Raw genomic sequence first — 20,493 nt, forward strand, 5'->3', positions numbered from 1 at the left:
ACTCAGAACCAGGGTTTTTTATTTCTTTGGGTTTGTTTGTGTTTTTGGTAAGGCAATTTCTTCAGCACCATCATTATCTTCAGCCTAAGAAACAGCAGTGCCTTGCACACAGGCTTTTCTGAATGCTTTCTGTCCTGCCAAACTGCTGAAGAGATGAAAGAGGTGTGGGTGTTCAGTAGAAAGTTTTTGAAAATGGGGCAGTTAATTTCTGGAAAAACCTTTTTTAAAAAAAAAAAAAAGTGCAGCAATGTAGTTAAACTGTGGTATTACAGTGGTTTGTCTCCTTTCCCAGCTGTCACCTAAAGCTCAGTTCTGCCATCCTCCATTGTTGCACTCATAGGCTTATTGGTTGGTTGTTGTAAGGAGCTGCTCTTGTGTCAAGACTTTCAAGTTGGCTTCTGCAACAGAATTGTTTTATTCATTTCTAAACCAGCATCACTTTTCCCAATTACTTGCTTGAATAGAGAGCGGTATGTCAGAATCTGAACGTGAATACTCAGAGCCCACAGCAGTAAATATTCTCTGGTACATTTTTTCAAAGGTTTGAGCAAGTCATGCGTGCCTTACACAGGGGAACATTACCCGGATTTGTGAGATCGCTGGCAGGGTAGGACACAAGTGATAAATACAATCACATCCCCCTCTGGTGGCAAAGCAGCAGAGCTCACCGGCGTGTGGTCTGTGCCCAAATCTGGCTGCAGTTAGACCGCATCTGAGGGAGGCCCAACCCTCGAGAAAAGCCTCTTGCACTGATTAAGGATGCTAAATTATCTCACTCAGCTACAGTATGTCACGTCATTCCTGGGTCATCCCACGTGATGTGTGTCATGTATGTCACAGCCCTTCCTGTGATGTACAATTCTGGTGCTGACAAAGTGAAAGGGGGGGACTGGGGACAGTGACTTCCTTAATTTTTAAATACACATCAATGGCAATTAATTAGCATAAACAGATGTTGCTTTAAGCAGAACTCCGTTTTTCCATGCAAAATCAGTGTCAGAAAAGTCCTTTACTTCTAGTCAGACAGAATTTGTTAAACATTTCAATAACCACCATCCTTAATTTGTCAACCGGAATAACAGAGGAAAAAGCAAAGATAGGAGGATTAAAACATTTTTAAGTTATTTTTTAAGGACCAGGGGTTGAATTTTAACTGGAATCTTTAAAGGTCATTTCCATAATGCATCGCTGCAGTCCCTGATCAATTGTTTTAATTATACTGGTTTTAAACACATTTCTCTCTTCAATGAATTTCTGAAAGAGGTAGACTCCACCACCAACCCCAAAATAATGCACTTTGCTTGCCAAATACACACGGCCATTTTTATCTAAGAGCTGAGCCAGCGTATCATGCAAAGCACTGTAATAATCAGGATTATAGATGGTCTCAGATGTGAGAACTATATCATACTTTGAAAAGGGTTTGTTGCTGCTTAACAGGAGCTGGGTGACTTCAGACCACTCTCCAGAAAAAAATCTGCATTTGGTGAGCACATCAGGTGAGCCCTCTGCTTTCTTGGGCCTCTTGGCAGGAGGTTTGCTGGTTTTTCTGTCCTTTCCACTAGTGCCTTCATTTACACAGTTGGCCACCACGTTAGGCAGGGTTATTTCCTCAATCACTGTGCTGTTGTAGTCCTGAAAATGGACTCTTTCAGCTTTACCTTTTAAGGCAACTATGCCCAGCAATCCAGCCCCGCAGCCAAGATCCAATACAGTCTTGTTGGTAAACTGTATTTCAGCCTCAGAAAAGTAGTCCACGAGATCGAAGGTGCATTCCCAGATTTTCAGTCCTCCTTCATAGACTCCTGGGATGAGATCAGAGTGAGAAGAGACACTTTTGGACACGATGCCTTCGCTGTCGGCGTCACCCGAACACGTCATTTCCAGTACAGACACCTTTACATGATACAGGTCCAGTACTGTTTCCATTACTTTGTTTTCCAATATTTTGTTGAGATCTCCAGGTATAATGTGCTCCTTGGCAGCTTTCACACAGTGCTTTGTCTTTGGTGCCTCATCCTGGTGCTTTGCAGCACCTGGCCTTGGGATGGAGTCTGCTCCAGCATCTGCAGTTTTCCTGCTCTGTTCCACAGGTTCCTCCTTGTGTTTTGGAGAGCCCAGCAGCAAGAAGTGAGTGTCTGCTTCACTGTTCTCATTTTCATCAATATCAAAATTAAATCGAAAATCCATTTTCAGGAACAACAGTTTAAAAATGTCAGCTTAATTTATTACAGCCAGAAACACTCATTTAAGAGCAAGGCTGATACAAAGGTGGTTGTTTTTTGTTTTTTTTTTTTTTTTCTGGCTTTTGTCTTTTTGTAGGGGATATTTTTATGTCTGTACTGCTGCAGGAAAGAGTACTTTGTACTTTGCAGGTAGCATATCAGATGTTTTGCCAATAGCCAGGTGAATTACTGCTGGAAATAGAGTAAATAGTTTTACATATCATTAATATCAGTACAGACAGCCTAATTGTAGCATCCTGATTTTCATTAAAAGGCTGCCCAGGGAGGTAGTGGAGTCTCCCTCTCTGGACACGTTCCTGTGTCCCCTGCTCCAGGTGACCCTGCCTTGGCAGAGGGGTTGGACTGGATGATCTTCCTTCCAACCCCGATAATTCTCTGATTAAAAACGCCCACCCTCTAACCATTTAAATTTTAGAAAACATAGCGTTACGGGGACCATATCTGTCACATAATAAAAATACAAGGAAATTACAGAATCACAGAATGAGCCCAGCCGGCAATTCCGGTGAAACCCACATTCCAGACTCAGCGTCTCAAGCAGCGCAAACTCCCCGCGCAGGGCGGCCCCGCTGCCCTTCCCCGGAGCCCGGCTGAGGCAGCAGGCCGACTATTCCCCCCGGTTTTCCCTTCCCGGTGCCGGTACCGACCCGCGGGTGCCGGGCGGGATCTCCCTGCGCTTCTCCCACGTGGAGCCGCTTCCGCTTCCTGACGCGCGGGGGCTCCTGGGATGGCGGGGGAACTTTCCCGCCCTGCCCGTTCCTGAGGGGAGCGCGGCCACCATGTCCCAGACGGACCCCGAGCTGCTCCTGCGGGAGCTGGGCGGCTGGGACTGGGAGCTGTGCCGCCGGGAGCTGCCCGCCGTCCTGCCCCGGCTCCTCATATCCTTCCCGGCGGGGCTGCGGGGACTCGCTCATCCTTCAGCCTCCCGCCGTTCGGGCGAGTAAACCTGGGGGGGGGAGAGCGGTGGGACCTTGTGAGGGGCTGACACGGGATAGAAGAGCCGTGTGCCGGGTGTTTGGCTGCCAACAGCCCTTCCCTGAAATAAAAGATCAGAAAATAGCGTGTGGTTCATCTAGCGCTGTAGATTAACAATTCCCTCTCTCCCTCCCTCCCCCAAAAGCAAAAACCCCAAAACCCACTCACCACAAAAAAAAAAAAAAAACACACACCCCCAAAAACCCCACAAACCCTCAAGACTTACTCTCTAATACATTTTAGAAACACTTTTCTGATCATATGGGGACTCAGCGATATCAGCCTGCTGTTGGTTATGGAGCATCCCCTCCATATGAACATGAGACTTCTGCAAGTGCTTTAAAGATAACCTTAATAGCAGAACAAGTTTGATTTTCTTTAACGTTTTTACTCGATGTATCAAGAGTGTGAAGACTGGACTGAGCATATTCGTAAGTAGTAGCTAAGAAGTGCCTCTTCCTACAGATGGTTGTGTTGCAATTGCCTTATAAACTCTGCACTACTTAAAAACACTTAAGCTACAACCAGTGACTTTCAGAGGCTTCAGCAATCCTGCTGGACCTTGCATGTTCTACAAATTGCATGTTGAATAAGCTTTATAAAAGCCCATAAAGAAGCTCTGTGTGTAAGGCTGCTTTTCCCTTCCTGTTCTGATTTTTAAATATGTGAAAGAAGGGTGCATATTATCTTGTGTTTTGTTGTCTTTTTGGCTGCTATCTTACAGGTGACAAAGCTCTTGTGATAGCTAATAGTGAAAAGAAAAGGAGGCTCATTTGTAACTGTTTTAAGAGTCTTGCTAAAATTCAGGGTTACATTGTATATTAGTGCCAAACAGCACATTAAACGTGCAGCTACTTGGTGGTTTGGAATGTGGAAAGTACTCAGTCTATAGGCAAACAGTTGTGCTCAGCCTTCAGCTAAGCTGAGTCAGGTGTGATGCTCTTTTTGATGTTTTTGTGCATGTTGGAGCTGTTACCATCACTTGATTTTTCAGATGATGTATGTGTGTTTTCATGCATTTCAGATAAGGCAAATGTTATGTTGCCTTTCTCAAAATCAAGTACCTGATCTGTTTTTGCTTGATGCAGTTCTGGGTTTCCTCTGGTAGGCAGCTACGTAGTTCTGATAATCACACATTGTTTTTTTCTGTAATGTTTAAATGCTTTTCATTGCAGGTGTTTTGAGGATCCTGACTGAAATGTTTTTGCCCCATATCAGCCTTGAAGATTTGGAACAAACTTTTTTCTCCAAAGTATTGCCTAAGGTAGGACAGCTTCAAATAACTCTGGAATTGTCAGTTGGTCCAGTGCTTAGAATGCAGTGATTGTTTTTTGAGGTTGCACAATATAATTATTGTATTGGATACAAAACTCAAAATTAAACTTTACCCTTTAAGAGTTTGCACAGTTTTATGTTGGATTGTTTCTGTGATTGTTCTCATTCTTTACACTAGGGAGAGATTTAAATATAAAATATTCTTTTCTATATTCAGCAAGAGATTTGGGGTTTATTTCTTTTTGAGAAGATTGGTCTTTTTATAAAATGTCCAAGGTGGAGAATTTTTATGTGAGGTAGCTTCTCAGGACAAGTAAACTGAAGAACCTAACACTTGTGTATCATGAATAAATGTTGTGAAACTTGTGAATTAATATAGTGAATAAACTCTCAGACCATACTGGTCTAACATGTTCTCTTTTTTGATGAAACAATGGAGATTTTTTGGCTGTAGTTTTATTAAAATTCTTGAGTGCTTGCATTTTAAGTGAAGTAAAGCAGTGCCAAATTACTGATTTAAGTTTTAGGCCTCAGCTTGTCTATTTTAAGAAGCCAGTAAAAATGGCCATTTGATTTCCATTGCTCTTGTTTTATGTCAAGAAACAAATTTTAGAGATTAGAAGAAAAATGTGTCATAATAGGCATATCCTGTTTAGCTTGTACGTGCCTGGAAGCACCTCACTGTCTTTGCAGTGAAAACACTAACACTCATCAAATGGCCAAGGACCAAAACTAAAGTACAAATTAATGTTGTTTGTAGATCATAGACCTTTTTTTTAATGTATTCAAAACATTAATGATCATTCTCAACAAATAAACAATTTTTCTGAGACAAGATGAAAATCCTTTTAAAATTATGGGGTTTTTAACTGAGTTAAAAAAGTCTTTGGTAGAAAGAGGTATATATTAGCTGGGAAGTTTATTTCCTAACATACTTTTCCTGAAGTAACAGCTTACATCTATAATTTGGGAAAACCATACAGGTTGTGCTTCTTGGCACATCAAGTTTTATGACTGAAATGCTGGAAAGCATTAAGTTCTCCTGGGAGTTCTGTCTGTAGCCTGTGCTTCCATACCAAGGAAGCAAGCAGATACTGAACAGTGTTGCTGTTTGCATGTGTACCTTCATAAATGAAATGTTTAAGCTTTGTTTCCTTCTGACAGACTCTGCAGCTCTTTGATAACCTGATGTATGAGTTATCCAGTGAGGCCAAGGGGTTAACCAGCCACAGCACAGAGTTATGCAGCACTGTAAGGAACCTGCTACAGGCAAGTCCTGTTCCTGTCAAAGGGATGTTTACATCATTCTTTGCTTTTACCTGAACTATTGAGGGGTTTTTAGAATATTTTTGCCACCTACTGGTGGTTAAAATGTAATTTAATCTTCCTTTGTAGCTGAAATTCAATTACCATCTTGTGAATGATTTGATTGCATCTATTACCTGATGCTAATCATAATGTAAAAAATCATCTCAAATTCTGCTGCAGTTACACAAATGGCATGTGATTCATCGTATTTAAAGAGTGAATCTGACACCTGTTTATACAGTCACTTAATTCTCAGTTTTAAAATTTTTGGAAGCTGAGAACAGTAGTCAAAGAAATACAAAGTTTTCACAGTACATCCGGAATTGCTCAGTATTATTTTATGGCGCTTCACTCGTTTTTAACAAACTCCTTATTTATGCAAATAGTGAACTTTGAATGCCATATAAATCTAGGTGCAATTCAGCAGGGAAAAGATGCTTTGGAGGTTATTGCAGGAGTGAAAACCATTGACTGCTGTTGTTTATTCTTGCCTGAAGACTGTGGTGCAGCTGCTGGAGACCCTGACGGGCTGTGTGCGCTCCGTGTGCTCCGTGCGGGAGTGTCTGCCCCTGGGGAGCCTCCGCTCCCTCCCTGCCTCCGTGCTCTATGTCATAAAGAACAGCTTCACACACTGCAGGGTAGGTCTCTGTTGGAAGGAAAAACATCCCTATGCTCCTTGGGGTTTAGGAAACACTCGCTTTGTAAGAAGATCCTGTTTTGAAATAATATTGTTGTCAAACTCTTTTAATTTAAATTTAGCTGTTCAATGGTTCACTTATTGCACAAGTACAGAGGTGATTTTTCAGCTGTGTGCCCAGCAAATATGACCTGGTGGTGAGAGGCTCAGACTGTGCCATTTCCATATTTTGCATCAGTGTTCACTGAACATTTTGCTCATGAATGGAGTACTCTGTGAGATCTGTGCACTCCTAATGGCTGCAGGATTTTCAGAGCTATCAGTGGTTACCAGCATGGTGTGACTTACCTTATTTCTGTGCAAGTTCCAGAGTGGAATGAGAATGGAGATTGGCATCTCTATGTTGGCTTCAAGTAACATCTGTCATTTTCAGATTTGGACTTTGAGATGCAACAGTAATTCCCTCTAAGCAGTGAAAGCAAAACCAAGTTATCATAAGGACATGGGAGCTTTTGGTTGCCTTTCATTTTCACTTTCATTCTTTCTTTTTTTACATCAGTTTTCCATGTTAGGACTTAAACTCAGGTGCCACACCTTTATCTAACAATTTTGATTTTAAAGTATTGGGAAATACTTGGAATGCTGCTTCCTTTGTTGCTAACATTGTGTTGTATTGTCAGATATGATCTTAGGTTTACCCATGGATGTTTATCATATGATCTTAAGTTCACCTGGGGAGGCCTAATCCAGAACCCCCTAAATTCACCAGAGCCAGGCAGACCTCATTATTTGTCAATGAGGCTGCAGGTGACTCACATTTTGTATTTAGTGATCAGGGGGTGGGAGCAGAAACTGCAGCCCTGGTTGTATATTGAGTTAAAGTAGGTACATCTGTGCCTTGTTCTTTTTTGCCCAGGGAAATGTATGACAGAGCTCTTGGTGTTTTTAGCATGTGAAAAATCAGGCTGTGATTCCTGAACTTCTCTTTAAACCTTGTTTCCCATTTTCTGCAGGACAGTGAATCAGTCTACTGTGGGCACCTGCACTTGATTTCCGACCTCCTACAAGCTATGTTCAAGGAAACTTACTCCCTTCAGAAGCAGCTGATGGAACTAGTTGATATGATTTCCATGGGCTCTGCATCCACTGAAGATAACATCACAGATATAGTGTCAAGTATATGTGGATTTAACACTTTTTCAGTCTCGCTTAGTCATTTTTTTCTATAGAGTATGTTTGAATTCTTAAAACAGGTTTCTGAGCGTGCTCAGTTCCTGCTGTCCTGACCAGACTTTCAAAAAGCACAATTTTGAAGCTTGAAATATTTCTGTTCTCCTGAAACTTCCTCTGTGGGATGGGGCATGTTGTGTAGGTTTGTAGGATAGGGGCAGCACCTAAACACTGAGCCATTTTCCCAATTCAGTGTCAGTGTGCTGGTATTCTCGTAGTGCTTGGGATTGCTGTGAGCTCATAAATCTGATTTAACTCTTGTTGTTATTATTTCCTTAGTGATCCACACTGTGCTGGAGATATGCTCTGTCATTTCCAATATGGACCATGCTCTTCATGCCAATACGTGGAAGTTCATAATCAAGTATGTCACTGAACTGTAATTTTAAATAATGAAGGTTTCAATTGCTTTGTGTTCAGAGTTTCAAATAAAATCGAAATTAGAGAATTCACTTTAGCTGTTTGGTAAGTAAATTTAGAAATTCAATTTAGAAATTTAGCTAGAAGTAGTATTCAAGCACTGCCAGTGGAAGTAGGTAGGAATGGGTGTGAAAAGGAATAGGAACTTGACTTTTTGTGTTGCAATGCAGAAGAAAATTTGCAGCACTGTTGTCTGAATAAATAATATTAAGAGGTCTTACCTGCAATTTTGTAGACATTTTTGGCTTGATTGACCACCTTGTGCTTTCATCCTGCCTCTCCTCTGTTTCAGTCATGGCTGTGGAGAGGGTTGTTCTCTCTGAGTTTCTGTTTTCAGCGTACACAGATATTGCACCAATCAGTGCTGTACAAAAGCCTAAATAAGTTATTTGGATTTGTAAGAATTCATTGCATGATCGCTTCTGACCGTTAAATACCTGATTATGTTCTTACCTTGCAGGCAAAGCCTGAAGCATCACTCCCTGCTGCGGTGCCATCTGAAACACAGCGACATCCTGGGGGGCCTGTGCAAGGACACTCTTCTGTCTTTTGACTCCTGTTTGCAACTGGCTGAGCAAATGAAGGTGTCAGAGATACAGGTGAGTTAAAAAGCTCCCAAAGCTGACAGTGAACTTGAGGAGGATAAACTCTTTGTGCTGTATTATTGCTTGGAGTAGTTTGGGTTTGGTTTTTTTGGGTTTTTTTTTGTTTCATGTGGTGGGCAGAATACCTTATTCTTTTGAAACCACATGAAAGTGAGGCCCATCACTTTATTTAGACTGAGGATGTTTTGTAAGACACCTAAGTTTTCACCATACTCTGTGAGAATTTACTTCCTGAACTGACAACATGCCAAGGTCAATCAAAAGATAACCTTCCAATTCTGCATATTGCTCTAAAAATGTTGGGGCATAATGAATATTTTTAAAGTTTTTCCCCCTTAGCTGCAGAGTCTGTAGAGAATCAAATGTGAAATAGGTTTTGAACATTGTTAGCAATCTAACTTCCTTTTTTATTGTATTACTCTGTATATTAACTTTTAGAACTGCTTCTTTTGCACAGGAGGGCACTGACTTAAGGCTATTCCAGAAGACAGTCAAACTGTGCAGGTTCTTTGCTAATTCCCTTGTACACTACACCAAGGTAGGTTCTGTACTTGAAGCCTGTGTTAGGATTAAGTTCAAGCCCCTGGTCTGCAGATGGAATAACTTTGTACTGCATAATATCTTAACAATTTATGACTATCCCATATGGGCAGGATAATTAACATCCATAATTAACATCCAGTAACCTGCTTGTAGTTCTTCCACCTTTATATTCTCCCAAGCCTAAGCAGGGATTTCCCAGAAAAACAAATATAATAAACTGCTTCATGCAATATCACCATGGAGTTGGTAGGAGATGTCCATCTTTATGACCAGAGTGGCTGAGTTTCCAGAATTGTTGGTTGTCTGAACCACTGAATTGGATGTGGCATTAATAAGAAGAAATGGATACTGTTGTTTATTGTTGTTACTTTGTTTATTGTTTGCTTTGCTCTTTGTGCTGTGGATTGTTAGAACTTAAACAATTTTTGCAGTTTAGTACTTTACACACCGGTATAGGAGAACAAAAAGTGTAATTAATGATGTATTTTATATTGAAAGTACCATTCAAAATTAATGGCTTTTGCAGGAATTCCTTGCTTACTTCTCTGACTGCTGTTCTCAGTTACATCAGCTCTTTCTTCACATATACAGGTATGTGAAGTACAAATAATTGATTATTGATAGTATCTTAATAACATCTCTTTACTGCCTTCTTAAAGTATTCTGAGATACAGAAATACAGTTCTTGTTCCAAAGCTGTTGTCACCTTTTTTTCATGGATAGAAAACAAAAATATTTTTTAATGAATTAAGGATTTTTGTGTGATATAGTCACCTTAACCCCATTCTTGATCAGTGCTGTGCATGTCCCATATTGACAAACCATTAACTTTGTTGAAACTACTTATGTCAACATTTCTTAACAAATTATGTGTAGAATATGCAGAAAGAAAAAATCCAACACTAAATGCAGGTGTCAGTAGTGACATGTGACAGATCATTTCTACTTTAAGACAAAGTATGGAAACATTCATCCTGGAGAAAGAGGGGATCAGAAACAAAGTATCCTGAAATTATTCTTAGCTTTACTCTGTGTTTATAATCCTGTGAAATCTCACAAGGGGACTCTGGTTCTCCTAGAAGCAAATACTCTTTTAATGTTTTGTTCATAGAACAACGGTCTGCAAGTGGTTTATCACCGTGGTTTATCACTCTTCTTTCTGTTTGCTGCAGTGCTGGGGAAGAACAAGGGAATATGGGCTTTCTACTAATCATAGTTTACCCTCTGAAATCCGAGGGCTGATTTCAGCCGTTCTTTTGGAATTCAGACCACGTTCTGTGGTGTGATGTGCACCCGAGTTCACTGCATGTTTCACTGCAAGACTGGGGGGATATTTTTTTATGAGTTTCCTCTTTTAGCTTTACTTACCTTGTAGATCAAGTGCAAGGTTGTAAACTTTTATTCACTCAGGGAAACTGGACAGGATTTTTGAGTAGCAAGGCAGCATTTTTACTGTCACTTTATAAGCTGCAAGAGTGGAAGGTTTTCATTTAATGATCTCTTTTGTATTATTCTCCTCTTGGTTCTTTTTTTTTTTTTATTGCCCAAGGTTTTCTCTCTTCAAAGAAATTGTGGTACCCTTTTAGTGTCATGTGTTAAAATCAGTGCTGTTACATTTATGACTGTCAAATTGTGTATACAGGTGTTTTGTTGGCTTTTCTTTTTTATTTGACTTTTGTGATTTGATATGTTTCTTCTGATAGATGTTATGTATTTTCATGCCTTTTCTGTGAGCTTGTAAGGTTTTCTTTCAAAGTTTAGTAAAATATTGGATTGTGATGGTAAGTTTAAAAGCTGAATGCAGAGTTGTAGCTCCTGGACTATAACAGATATTCTAAAATGGGGAGCCTTTTCTTTAATTTCACAGGAACAAGGAAATAATAAACTTACTCCTTCGTAGTTCTTTTGGAAAAAAGTAATATTACCGAAAATACTACTGAGAATATTTAACTGGTTTTTTTTTTTTCCATTCCCTCTCAGCAAATTTCCTCCCAGTCTCTATGCTCCAGAGATCTTGGAAGTCCATCGAGAGGAAATATCCCGGGTTTTTCTCGTGGCTCTGGATCCTCTTATCAACCAGCTTCTTCCCTTTAGTCCTTTCATGGAGCAAGTGTTAAGTGAAAAGTTAGGTGGGTTAAAAATAGAGCTACCAGTGCTGTGGTACTATGTAAACATCTGCAAGGGATTGGGACTGGTATTTTGACTTTCTGAACCAGAAGAAATATTCTGTACCTGTTTGCTTGCCTGTAGTTCTTGTGTAAGTACTGTGATATAGGCAGTTCCACGCTGAATTGGATGAATTTTGTAACACATAGTTCATGTTGTTACTGAATTCATCTTTTCCAAAAGACTCACAATAACTTCACTATTAACCTGGTTAACAGAAATCCTGTCAGTTCTGCTCCTTTGCATAATTTCAATCCACTTCTGTCACAAACTTTTCAAAGGAAGCTGAAATTTTTCTGCTGTACTGTTCATGGGGGAAGACAGCCATTTTTTCCTAAATTAAATATTTGCTGTGGAAAGCAGAATGCCTTCAAACTGGAAAATTACCACCTCTTTGTTTCCACACTCCATCCTCCCTGATTTTTGCCCAGACCAACAAGTCATAATTCTGGGATGGCTGAGACAGTTCATCAATTTGCCTCTACACTTGCTTTATAAGCCAGTTTAGACACGTGATGTATTTACCAGGGCAACTTGCATCACGTTTGAAAACAAACTTCTGCAGGTCTCCCTCCTGAGCAGCAGCTGCCCCAGTGTCTCCTCCTGGTTACCATCATGGACAAGCTGTCCTCTCAGCCTGAGGAAGTGCAAACTCTCTGGAACACAGGAAAAAGGTACTAACGAGGTTTTTGTTGTAGTTCTTCCCCACAGCAATCGTTCCATACAGGCAAACAGAGGGGCTCAGCTGCTGGAGTTCCCCATGCAACTGAGTAGTAAAACTTGTCAGACCCTATGGATTTAATTCCTTCTGCCAAGACAAACAGGATCTGATGTTCAGTGCCTCAGGAGGGAAGGATACAGAACCAGAGATGTCATTGTTTTTTCAGGGAAGGAATGGTATTTAGAGTACTTCCAGGATAAGAAGAGAGAGAAGTTTTTAATTTGAGTTAAAATCTCAAACTTTTATGCCTGAACCCTCAAGTAACCACCTGGACTTGTAAAAGAGGAAGGTAGTCAGAAACATAAATTTAGTGTAAAACCACTGAAGTTATTGCCATTGTTCCTTGTCAAAGATTTTTGCAGTACTAAGATTTTATAGTACAGATGTTTCTTGCGGGATTTTGGATTTATGTATCTGTAACCCAACTATTTCTCTTTTGGTTTTTTTTCTTTTCCCCTTGCAGTCTGTCTTTGTTTTCAGCTCTCTTCTTCAGTTTCCAGCAATGTCCTGGTGAGCTTTCTCTCCCTGTCTGTTTGCCAGAGGTGATCAGCACTGGGCAGCCAGCAGTTCCCATCACCCTCTATCACTATGTCTGTGTCCATCTGTGCTCCTTCATTGCTTCCACACTCCCATCACACTTCCCTCAGCTGGTAAGACTGGTTTTTCCTTATCATCTCTTCAGCTGTTTTTATAGATAAAAATGGGTTATATATAAAAGAATGGGTTCTTTTTAATGACCTAGCCCTGAATTGATGCTTAGGTAAGAAGTGGTTCTGTAGAAAGCAGCTGTGACACAGTTACCTGGCTGGAGTTGAGTTATCCAGCAAATGTCACTTGTGGGAAGGGGGGGAAATAAGGCTTCAAAGAGTTCCTGAGGACTTCAGTGGCATTGGAAATTTTTGTTCTCTTTCAGAGGGAGGGAGCTGAAATCATCATAAAAGTTCAGTGCTTTCTTTTATGCAGTATTCAAATTGTATTAACTTTACCTGGTTTTATTAGTCTATACTAAGTTTAGACTATGTTGTTGTGATTCCAGCTAAAAACATATCATAAAATGGTAATGAGCAACATTTGCTACTTCAGAGGAGTATTCTGGGCTTTAATTAATGTTACATAATGTTTTCAAAATTTTTCACTTTTACTTCACACAGACAGAGGTACCTCCAGATAAATATAAACCTTGATAAAGTTAGGAGCTGTCACAAAAAATTACAGCCCTAATTTAGGGGGTTGGTTTGTTTGTTTGTTTCTGAATGCTGTGTTCCTCTTTCAGGTAAAATTTGTGTTCGTAAAAGAGGAAAATTATTCATTTGGTTTTCAGTAGGTTGCCAATAAAGCCGGAAAGAAAATTGGCAATACATTGGTTTTTTTCATAAGAGTTGCCTTGCAAAGAAGGGATGCACATGATGAAAGGTCTCCAGGTGAAGGATCCCCAGGCCATTGAGGGGGATGCACATGTGCATTCAAAGTGTGCAAATCTAAAGGTGTGGCTGCTCACTTATGGTGTAGCTGAATATGAAGTACAAAAAAGAATTCTTCAAACATTTTAAATTGGATAAGCTTGAAACTCTTCCCGGGTTCTGTACCAATTAGTGAAGTAAAAGTAGTAGCAGGCCTGCAATCAGTTTCTGCATGAATGTACATTTTTTTTTTTCTCCTCAGGAATATGCCCTGCTGGATGCAGTGCTGGGTTCCAGCATGATCACATCTCTGCTGGCAATGGACTCCTGGTGCTTCCTTGCCCGGTAAGATGCTCTTATTGCAGGTCAGGCAGGTTTTCCACAGATCCAGCTCATTCTGTTGTTGTACATAATTCCTTGAGAGATTTTTTTAAAGACAAAATTTTCCCAGAATTGGACTATTTTCAGATTTAGAGCACATTTTTAAAATTAGAAGCAGAAATGGCTTAGCCATTTTTTCATTCATGAAAGTAAAAGGGAACATACTTTCTCTATTATTTAATAATTGTGTTTTAGAATGGTTATCTCAAGTAAATTGTCTCTGCAAATCAAGCTGAAATATGATAGAGGAAATTTCTCAGGCCATTTCTCAGACAAGGTTTATAGTATATATTCTGTAAAAGACTAGGAAGTACAGGCTGACAAGCTTCTGTCTCTCATGTTCCAGGTATGGATCAGCTGAACTGTGTGCTCACCACGTCCATGTGATTGCCCACTTGGTAAGAACCACAGTGTATTTGCAGCTTGACACCAGTTTTAATCCAAGTTATACTGGGAAACTTTCTAAATGACCAAAGGCAGGAATTTTTTATTTTTTAAATCCAAATTGAGATTGTTTCAATTCTTCAAACTGGGTTAATAATTAGCAAAAAAGCAGTACAGTAAAAATATAAAACAATATGCCTGGTACTTCCAACATGATCCCACATAACAACTCCTAGAACATTCTGTACAGAATTTATTTGCTTAGTGGTGATTTTTTTCCTTAATTTAATTGGATGCATTACCCTTTTATGCTAATGCAGCTAAAGGTTCGGCCCAGTGACTGTTACCAGGTCTCTGCCCTGGGTGTCCTGCTGAGGCGTCTGCTGTTCATGATGGCTCCGGACCATCAGGCAAGTACAGCACCAGCATCTTCTGTCATTACTAGAAGAGATTTGAACCAGTGGCCTGTGTTAAAATATCCTCTTTCAGCTCTTCAGAAGTGCCAAGATGAGTGCTCACCCGCTGTCCTTGCTATTGCAGTTGTTATTACTGAGTCACAGTGGATCCCACTTTGTGCAGACTGCACACCTTTCTAAGTGTCCTGCTGGGCAGCAGTGGAGTCCTTTTTTTGACTAAGGATGAAAACAGCAAATCTCCCAGATTTGCTGAAAACTGTGTGTCCTGGCATTGCATCTGTGACTGGTGTTCACAAGTGTTCTCATGACACCAGGTATCAAGAGCAGTGTCCTGTCCTGTCAGTGCCTCTCTTTGTACCTCGGAGAGGCCAAAGCCCTTTCTTCTACTCACTGGGGCCATTGCTTCAAGCAGCTGAAAGAATTAAGTCATTTAATCAATCTGATGTCCTATATGTGATAAGGGATGGGGCAGTTCTACAACTTTTTTATATAAAAAGTTGAATTTTATTCAAATGAAAGGTTTTACACTTTTTTTTCCCATGTACTATATACCTAAAGCAAACCAGCTTTCTGAGAGATTATCAAGTTGTCTTCTGGCCTGCTTAGCTTCTGTTACCTTTTGTTTCCAGGTAGAATTTGCTCATAAGTTTCTTCCAGAAGAGTTGGAGAACTTGGCTGTGTGGCAGCACATCTCCCTCAGGGCCCTGAACCCCGACCTTAGGAAGGAAGTGGCAGCTCAGCTGTGCACGGCCGCGCTCGCGCAGTGCCGGCGATGGCTCAACAGCAGGCGCGCCCTGGGAGAGCTCCCACCCGTGGTAAGGGAGATGATTTGGTTCTCTTTGTAAAATTTATGAGCTCTGGATTGCCAAACTGTAAGGATTCTGTTGCTGTCACCTCAGTTTTTCAGTGTGTTTTTTCCATGCCTAACTGGCCTATGCATGAGCAAGAACTCTTCATGTTAATGTTTTCTAACAGCACACAGCACCTTAGGACACTCTACTGTGACAGTGGAGGTCTTGTGGTTCCCAGGTTATTCTAGTTGTTTGCTCTCTGGGGGAGCACATGTATTTCTGTTTAGAATTTCTGATTTATGCTATACCTTAGGATACGTTTACTTTTAAGTTTTTAAGTCCTGGCTGGTTTTACGCAGCATCAAATATAAAAGATGCTCACTGGTCCCCTTGGCGAGGGAGTGTGAGAAACCAGAGGCTTCCACATGAAGTGTCTGCTGCCAGATTCCTCCTGCCAGTGCAGCAAATGACTGGATCACGTGTGAGCCTCGCAGGAGTAACGGATGGTTTCCTTGCCTTGGAAGCTTTATTGGCTGGTGGGCTGCTGGATTAGCTGTGCTGTACAGCTGACACAGCACACTGGGCTTCCTGCCATCTTGTATCATTTTAGATGTTTAACATGAGCCTGGGCTTTTGCGTTGTTTTACATGTAGGTTTTTCTGGTCTGTCTTATACATTTTTTCCTCCTAGAACACTGCCCTTTCTGTCCTGCTGGCTGCCTGCACTTTTGCTGATGACACTCTGGAGGCAGAACTTAAGGCATCTGTCCTGGGAGTGCTCAGTCAGTTCTGGACTCTTCTCCAGGCTAAGCAGGTAAGAGAATTTGCTGCTCCAGTGCTGAAAACATGATGTCTTTGAGAGGCTGGTGCTATTTCTTCACATTGTTGTTACTAATTTGTTTTACTTGGATTGGACTGTTTCTGTAAAGCACAGTGTAACTGTGCTGCCCATCTGCTCTCAGCTGGCTTATGTTTTGGGCAGGCCTGTGCTCTGGGAAGCTGAGTTTGACTTTTCCTGAATGTTACATGTGTGGCTCCTTGTGACTCCATCTGTTAAAATCTGAAACTCCTCATTCTGATTCACACCAGTTATGAATTTGGTCTGTTTTAAATGTTCATTGGAATGTGAACAAAACTCACAGTGGTTTGATTAGTGCACAGCCTGGCACTTGGAAACCCACACCCTCCTCCCAGATTTGAGGGGGTCAGGCAATGCCCTTGCAACCGTGTTACCTCTTCATGGCTGCAGCTGCATAAAGAAAAGAAAAAAGGATTGCCATGGTTCATGCTTCTGATTAAAAAAAGAAGTTTGAGAGTGAGGGTGAAGAGGAGCCAACAATGTGCCCCTTCAGAGGTCTCTTCCAACCTCAGCTCATGAGGACATTTGGCAACTGAGAAAAGAAATAGTTCAGATAACCTTTAGCTGCTTATTTTAGTGAGGGGTAGAAGGAGATGAGGGCTAAGAAATATTGTTAATAAAAATCAAAGAAAAGGGTCTTGTAAAATATGACTACCTAGAAGTATTGATATGAGTATTGTACTATTTTTTTCTGCTTACAATGCAGTGTTTTACATGTGTGAAGTCAGACTAAGAATTTTGGAACACTACTATGACTTGAAATTCTTTCTTAAGTAGTTATTCCATAAGTTAAAATGCAATGTTGTGATCTCTTGAAGGTCTCAGATGAGCCATGTCTCCAGCAGACACTGTGTCTATTACTTCACCTTTTGGAATTTTTCATCCAAGCATTAGATGCCCAACTGATTACTCAGGTAAAAAAAATTCCTTCTTATGAGTAATTTACTTCATGAAAACCAAGTTCTCCATGATTTGCTGAAATCTTAAATGAGTTATTTCATGGCCTGGCCGCCTTTTAACACATGATGGTTTCTAGTTTTATTTCTTGCTTGATTACTTTCCTGGGTTTTAAACCAAGCATGTGACATTTTGGTTAATGCTGCTTTTGAAAATCTCCAGTTACTCTGTAAGATATTGAGATATGTGGATATACTGTGTGGAGCCTGCTCATTTCTTTCTAAACTGCACCCTGCAGCTTTACTTCACCCAGTTTTAATTGAGGTGCAGCAGCTCCTTTTGGTTTAAGTCCAGTTTTCTCAGTGTCTTTGGATTTAAAGATGAGACAGCACCATTTTAACCTGCAGTCTGTTGATGGAGCTTCACTGTGGTTTGTTTTCCACAGGTATTTGCACTGCAGTCTTCCCTTTTCCAGCTGGATCCCCCGGATCATGTTCGTCTAGCGATGGTGGATTTTCTGTCCTCCATGGGAAAGGTGTTTATACCACAAGAAGCACAGGTAAATGTAATTGTGGTGTTAGTGAAATCATCCTCAGTCTTTTGATGAAGAGATACACCTTTTATTTAAATATACACTTCATTAAATCCGTATAGGACTGCCAGGACATAAACATCTTGGAGACTTATTAATGGTCTGTGGCAGGTTTATTTTTCATGAAGGCATGCTGAGTGCACGGAAGATGCTTGGTTTATTCACTGTTTTTGCTTCTCACCAGACTGACATTTAAACCTCTAGGAAGAAAGAACATGTCACCTCCCTCACAGTGGTTTGGGTTTTTTTGCCAGACAGGGCAGTAGCACTCCTGCATTTCCCAGACCTGTCCCTTGACCTTAGAGCTGTTCTTCAGTAATAAATCGCGATGGTAAGACACACACAACGAACTCTTGGGTGTTTGTTCCTCTTGCAGAGGCAGGTTGTGCCCCAGCTGTCGTGTCTGTTTGCCTCTCTGCTAGCTGACCAGACCTGGCTGATTCACCAGCACGCGCTGGAGGCGTTCACACATTTTGCAGAGGTGAGCAGAGCACAGCTCTGGGTGCACGTGTTTGGCTCTCGTAACTTTTACTGCCCAAAAATTCTCCTGTCTTAAATATTTGCTGCTCTTCATTATGCAGTTTGGGTCTTAGTGTTACAGGTGCTATTGCACATCAAAAGTAATGAGAGCTAGTGCAGTTGGAAGTGATTTCAGGAGCTGAAGTGAAGGAACATTAAGCGCTGGTTGCTTAGGTTGCTTGCAAGAGGGCAGGGACTGTCATAGGAAGATTTTTTGCTTTGTCCATTCCCTTGTTAACATCAATGTACTGATCAACTACTAACACTTCTGACAGGAAACAAGCCATGAAGATGTTGTTCCTCAGTGCCTTAATTCTGAAGAAGCTAAGAACAAAGTTGTTAATTTTCTAGCTAAGGTATGTAAGCTGCTAAACCACTTTACTGCTTTCTCAGTTGATATTGTACACCCATTATAAGCAGTAAGCAGCCTGTGTCTATACCTGCATCGTCTGCATGGTGATTAAAAATAAGTTTAAAACAAGTTGTTGTCACTGGGATCTGGTCAAACTTTTCTACTTACTTTAATTAGCAGAATTAACAACTGCCATTCCTATGCACAGTGCTCTTTCAGTACTTCCCAACTTTGGTTTAAATGCTTTGCTTTTTCCTCCTTGAACAAAAAAACTTATTAAATTGCACACAGGGAATTCATCATTTGGTTGGTATGCTTTCCTTCTCCATTTCTCTTGGATGAGTTTCTGAAATCTAAATGCACACGTATGAAACATCTTAGTCCTCTTGCATATTAGAAGAAATCCTCTTAAGGATTTCTTAAAAAAGCCTTAGGTGGCTTTTGCTGCAGAACACAGACACTGTGGAAGGGGGTGCCTGTCATGCTGCAACCTAAGGCAGGGCTCTCTGATGAGCAGCTTTTGACAAGCAGATAATTTTCAAAAGAACTGATAACTGCCAGTAATGCTAAACCAGAGTTGTAGGTAACTTTAATCTCCTGATCAGAAAAGTGTGTGAGAAATACTCTCTTTGAGCTGCAGGTTAAAATGTCTCCCTCCCTCCCTCCCTTTTGTTCTGGCATGTAAATTGAGCCTATGAAGGTTGGTAATGCTGCCTTGGTTTAGTGACCTCTCCTGTGGTTTTCTCCCTAGAGAAGGCAGGTAGAAGAGACAAGAGTAGCACGAGTAGAACGCACAAAGCAAGAAAGGATTACCTGGAGTGCACAAGTTTTGCAAGGGGACGGAGAACTGGAGTCAACAGGAGAGGTACATGTGCTCCTTTAAACTATCTGGGCCCTACTGTCGACTTCTGTCAGTTCTGGGAAGTCTCTGAAGAGGTTCAAGATGGCCTTGCTGCCCTCCATAGTCTAAAAAAAAAAAGGTCACGAGCACTCCTGGCCCTTAATAAAGCCTGAATGGTCTGTAGTGCCTGCCAGGCAGCAAGAACTCTCACAGGACAAGAGCATCTTGCACCTCTGTTCTAAGGGTTTTCTTGCACTTGGGTGGGGGCTGATCACTTACGTAGAGCACTAAAATGATGTTTTCTTTTTACTGAAATCTGCAGCCCCTGGCCAAAAGAGCCTGTCACCCCCCCTCTGAGGAGCAGTACAAGTCAGCAGTGGGCTCGATGGAGGGGGCAGTGGAGGCTGTGAAGCTGCTGCTGCAGAAAGGGCCCCCCCCAGCGTGGCTGGCAGCGAAGCTGGAGGCCCTGCACGCAGCCATAGCCACCCTCAGGGACAGCACAAGGTAAGGGCTCCTCGGGGCTCAGACAAGGAGCCAGCTCAGCTCCCTGCAGGGAGGGAAGAGGGGCCTTTGTACCACGAGTGCTGGAGAAGAAAACACTGTCTGCACTGTACCTGTGCCAAAATGGACCGAGGGGTGAGATGTCGGCCCACATTTCACAGTAAGTGGCTGGAAGGAGTTGATGTATTTTAATGGGCACTACTGTGCATCTGAGCTGTCAGTTTGTATACTGCCAACTTTGTATATTTGTTTGTATATTGTTTGTTTTTCTACTGTGTGGAGATAAACATTCCATGATACTGTATTCTGAATACTAAGAGGTTTGAGTCTGTTGTCAAAGTAACAGCTACTTTGTTCCTGTCACCTGCAGGTGACCAGGCAGTAGGTGTTTTTATCTTCATTTTAAAATACACTCAAGAATAACAATTTAAGGCT

General features: G+C 41.2%; 2 protein-coding genes across 2 annotated transcripts; one reads left to right on the forward strand and one right to left on the reverse strand.

The window, feature by feature from the left end:
* Nucleotides 1–1,133: 1,133 nt before the first annotated feature.
* METTL18 (methyltransferase like 18) lies at nt 1,134–2,999 on the reverse strand. Its single transcript, XM_027658619.1, has 2 exons — nt 2,894–2,999; nt 1,134–2,417 (listed from the first exon to the last, which is right to left on the reverse strand). The coding sequence occupies exon 2, from the start codon at nt 2,188–2,190 to the stop codon at nt 1,150–1,152; it is 1,041 nt and encodes a 346-aa protein (XP_027514420.1). The 5' UTR covers nt 2,191–2,417; nt 2,894–2,999; the 3' UTR covers nt 1,134–1,149.
* On the forward strand, nt 2,990–20,489 carry CUNH1orf112 (chromosome unknown C1orf112 homolog). Its single transcript, XM_027658606.1, has 24 exons — nt 2,990–3,124; nt 3,613–3,652; nt 4,397–4,485; nt 5,661–5,765; nt 6,302–6,442; nt 7,455–7,617; nt 7,951–8,035; nt 8,552–8,690; nt 9,154–9,234; nt 9,766–9,830; nt 11,220–11,368; nt 11,971–12,079; nt 12,590–12,776; nt 13,789–13,871; nt 14,254–14,305; nt 14,612–14,701; nt 15,337–15,522; nt 16,189–16,311; nt 17,175–17,270; nt 17,699–17,812; nt 18,222–18,326; nt 18,640–18,720; nt 19,468–19,581; nt 19,880–20,489. Exons 1-24 carry the CDS (start codon nt 3,026–3,028, stop codon nt 20,063–20,065), a joined length of 2,682 nt encoding a protein of 893 aa, XP_027514407.1. The 5' UTR covers nt 2,990–3,025; the 3' UTR covers nt 20,066–20,489.
* The last annotated feature ends 4 nt before the right edge of the window (nt 20,490–20,493 follow it).

Source organism: Corapipo altera, unplaced genomic scaffold, assembly GCF_003945725.1.
Source record: "Corapipo altera isolate COAL_440 unplaced genomic scaffold, ASM394572v1 79, whole genome shotgun sequence".
NCBI classification, from domain to species: Eukaryota; Metazoa; Chordata; class Aves; order Passeriformes; family Pipridae; genus Corapipo; species Corapipo altera.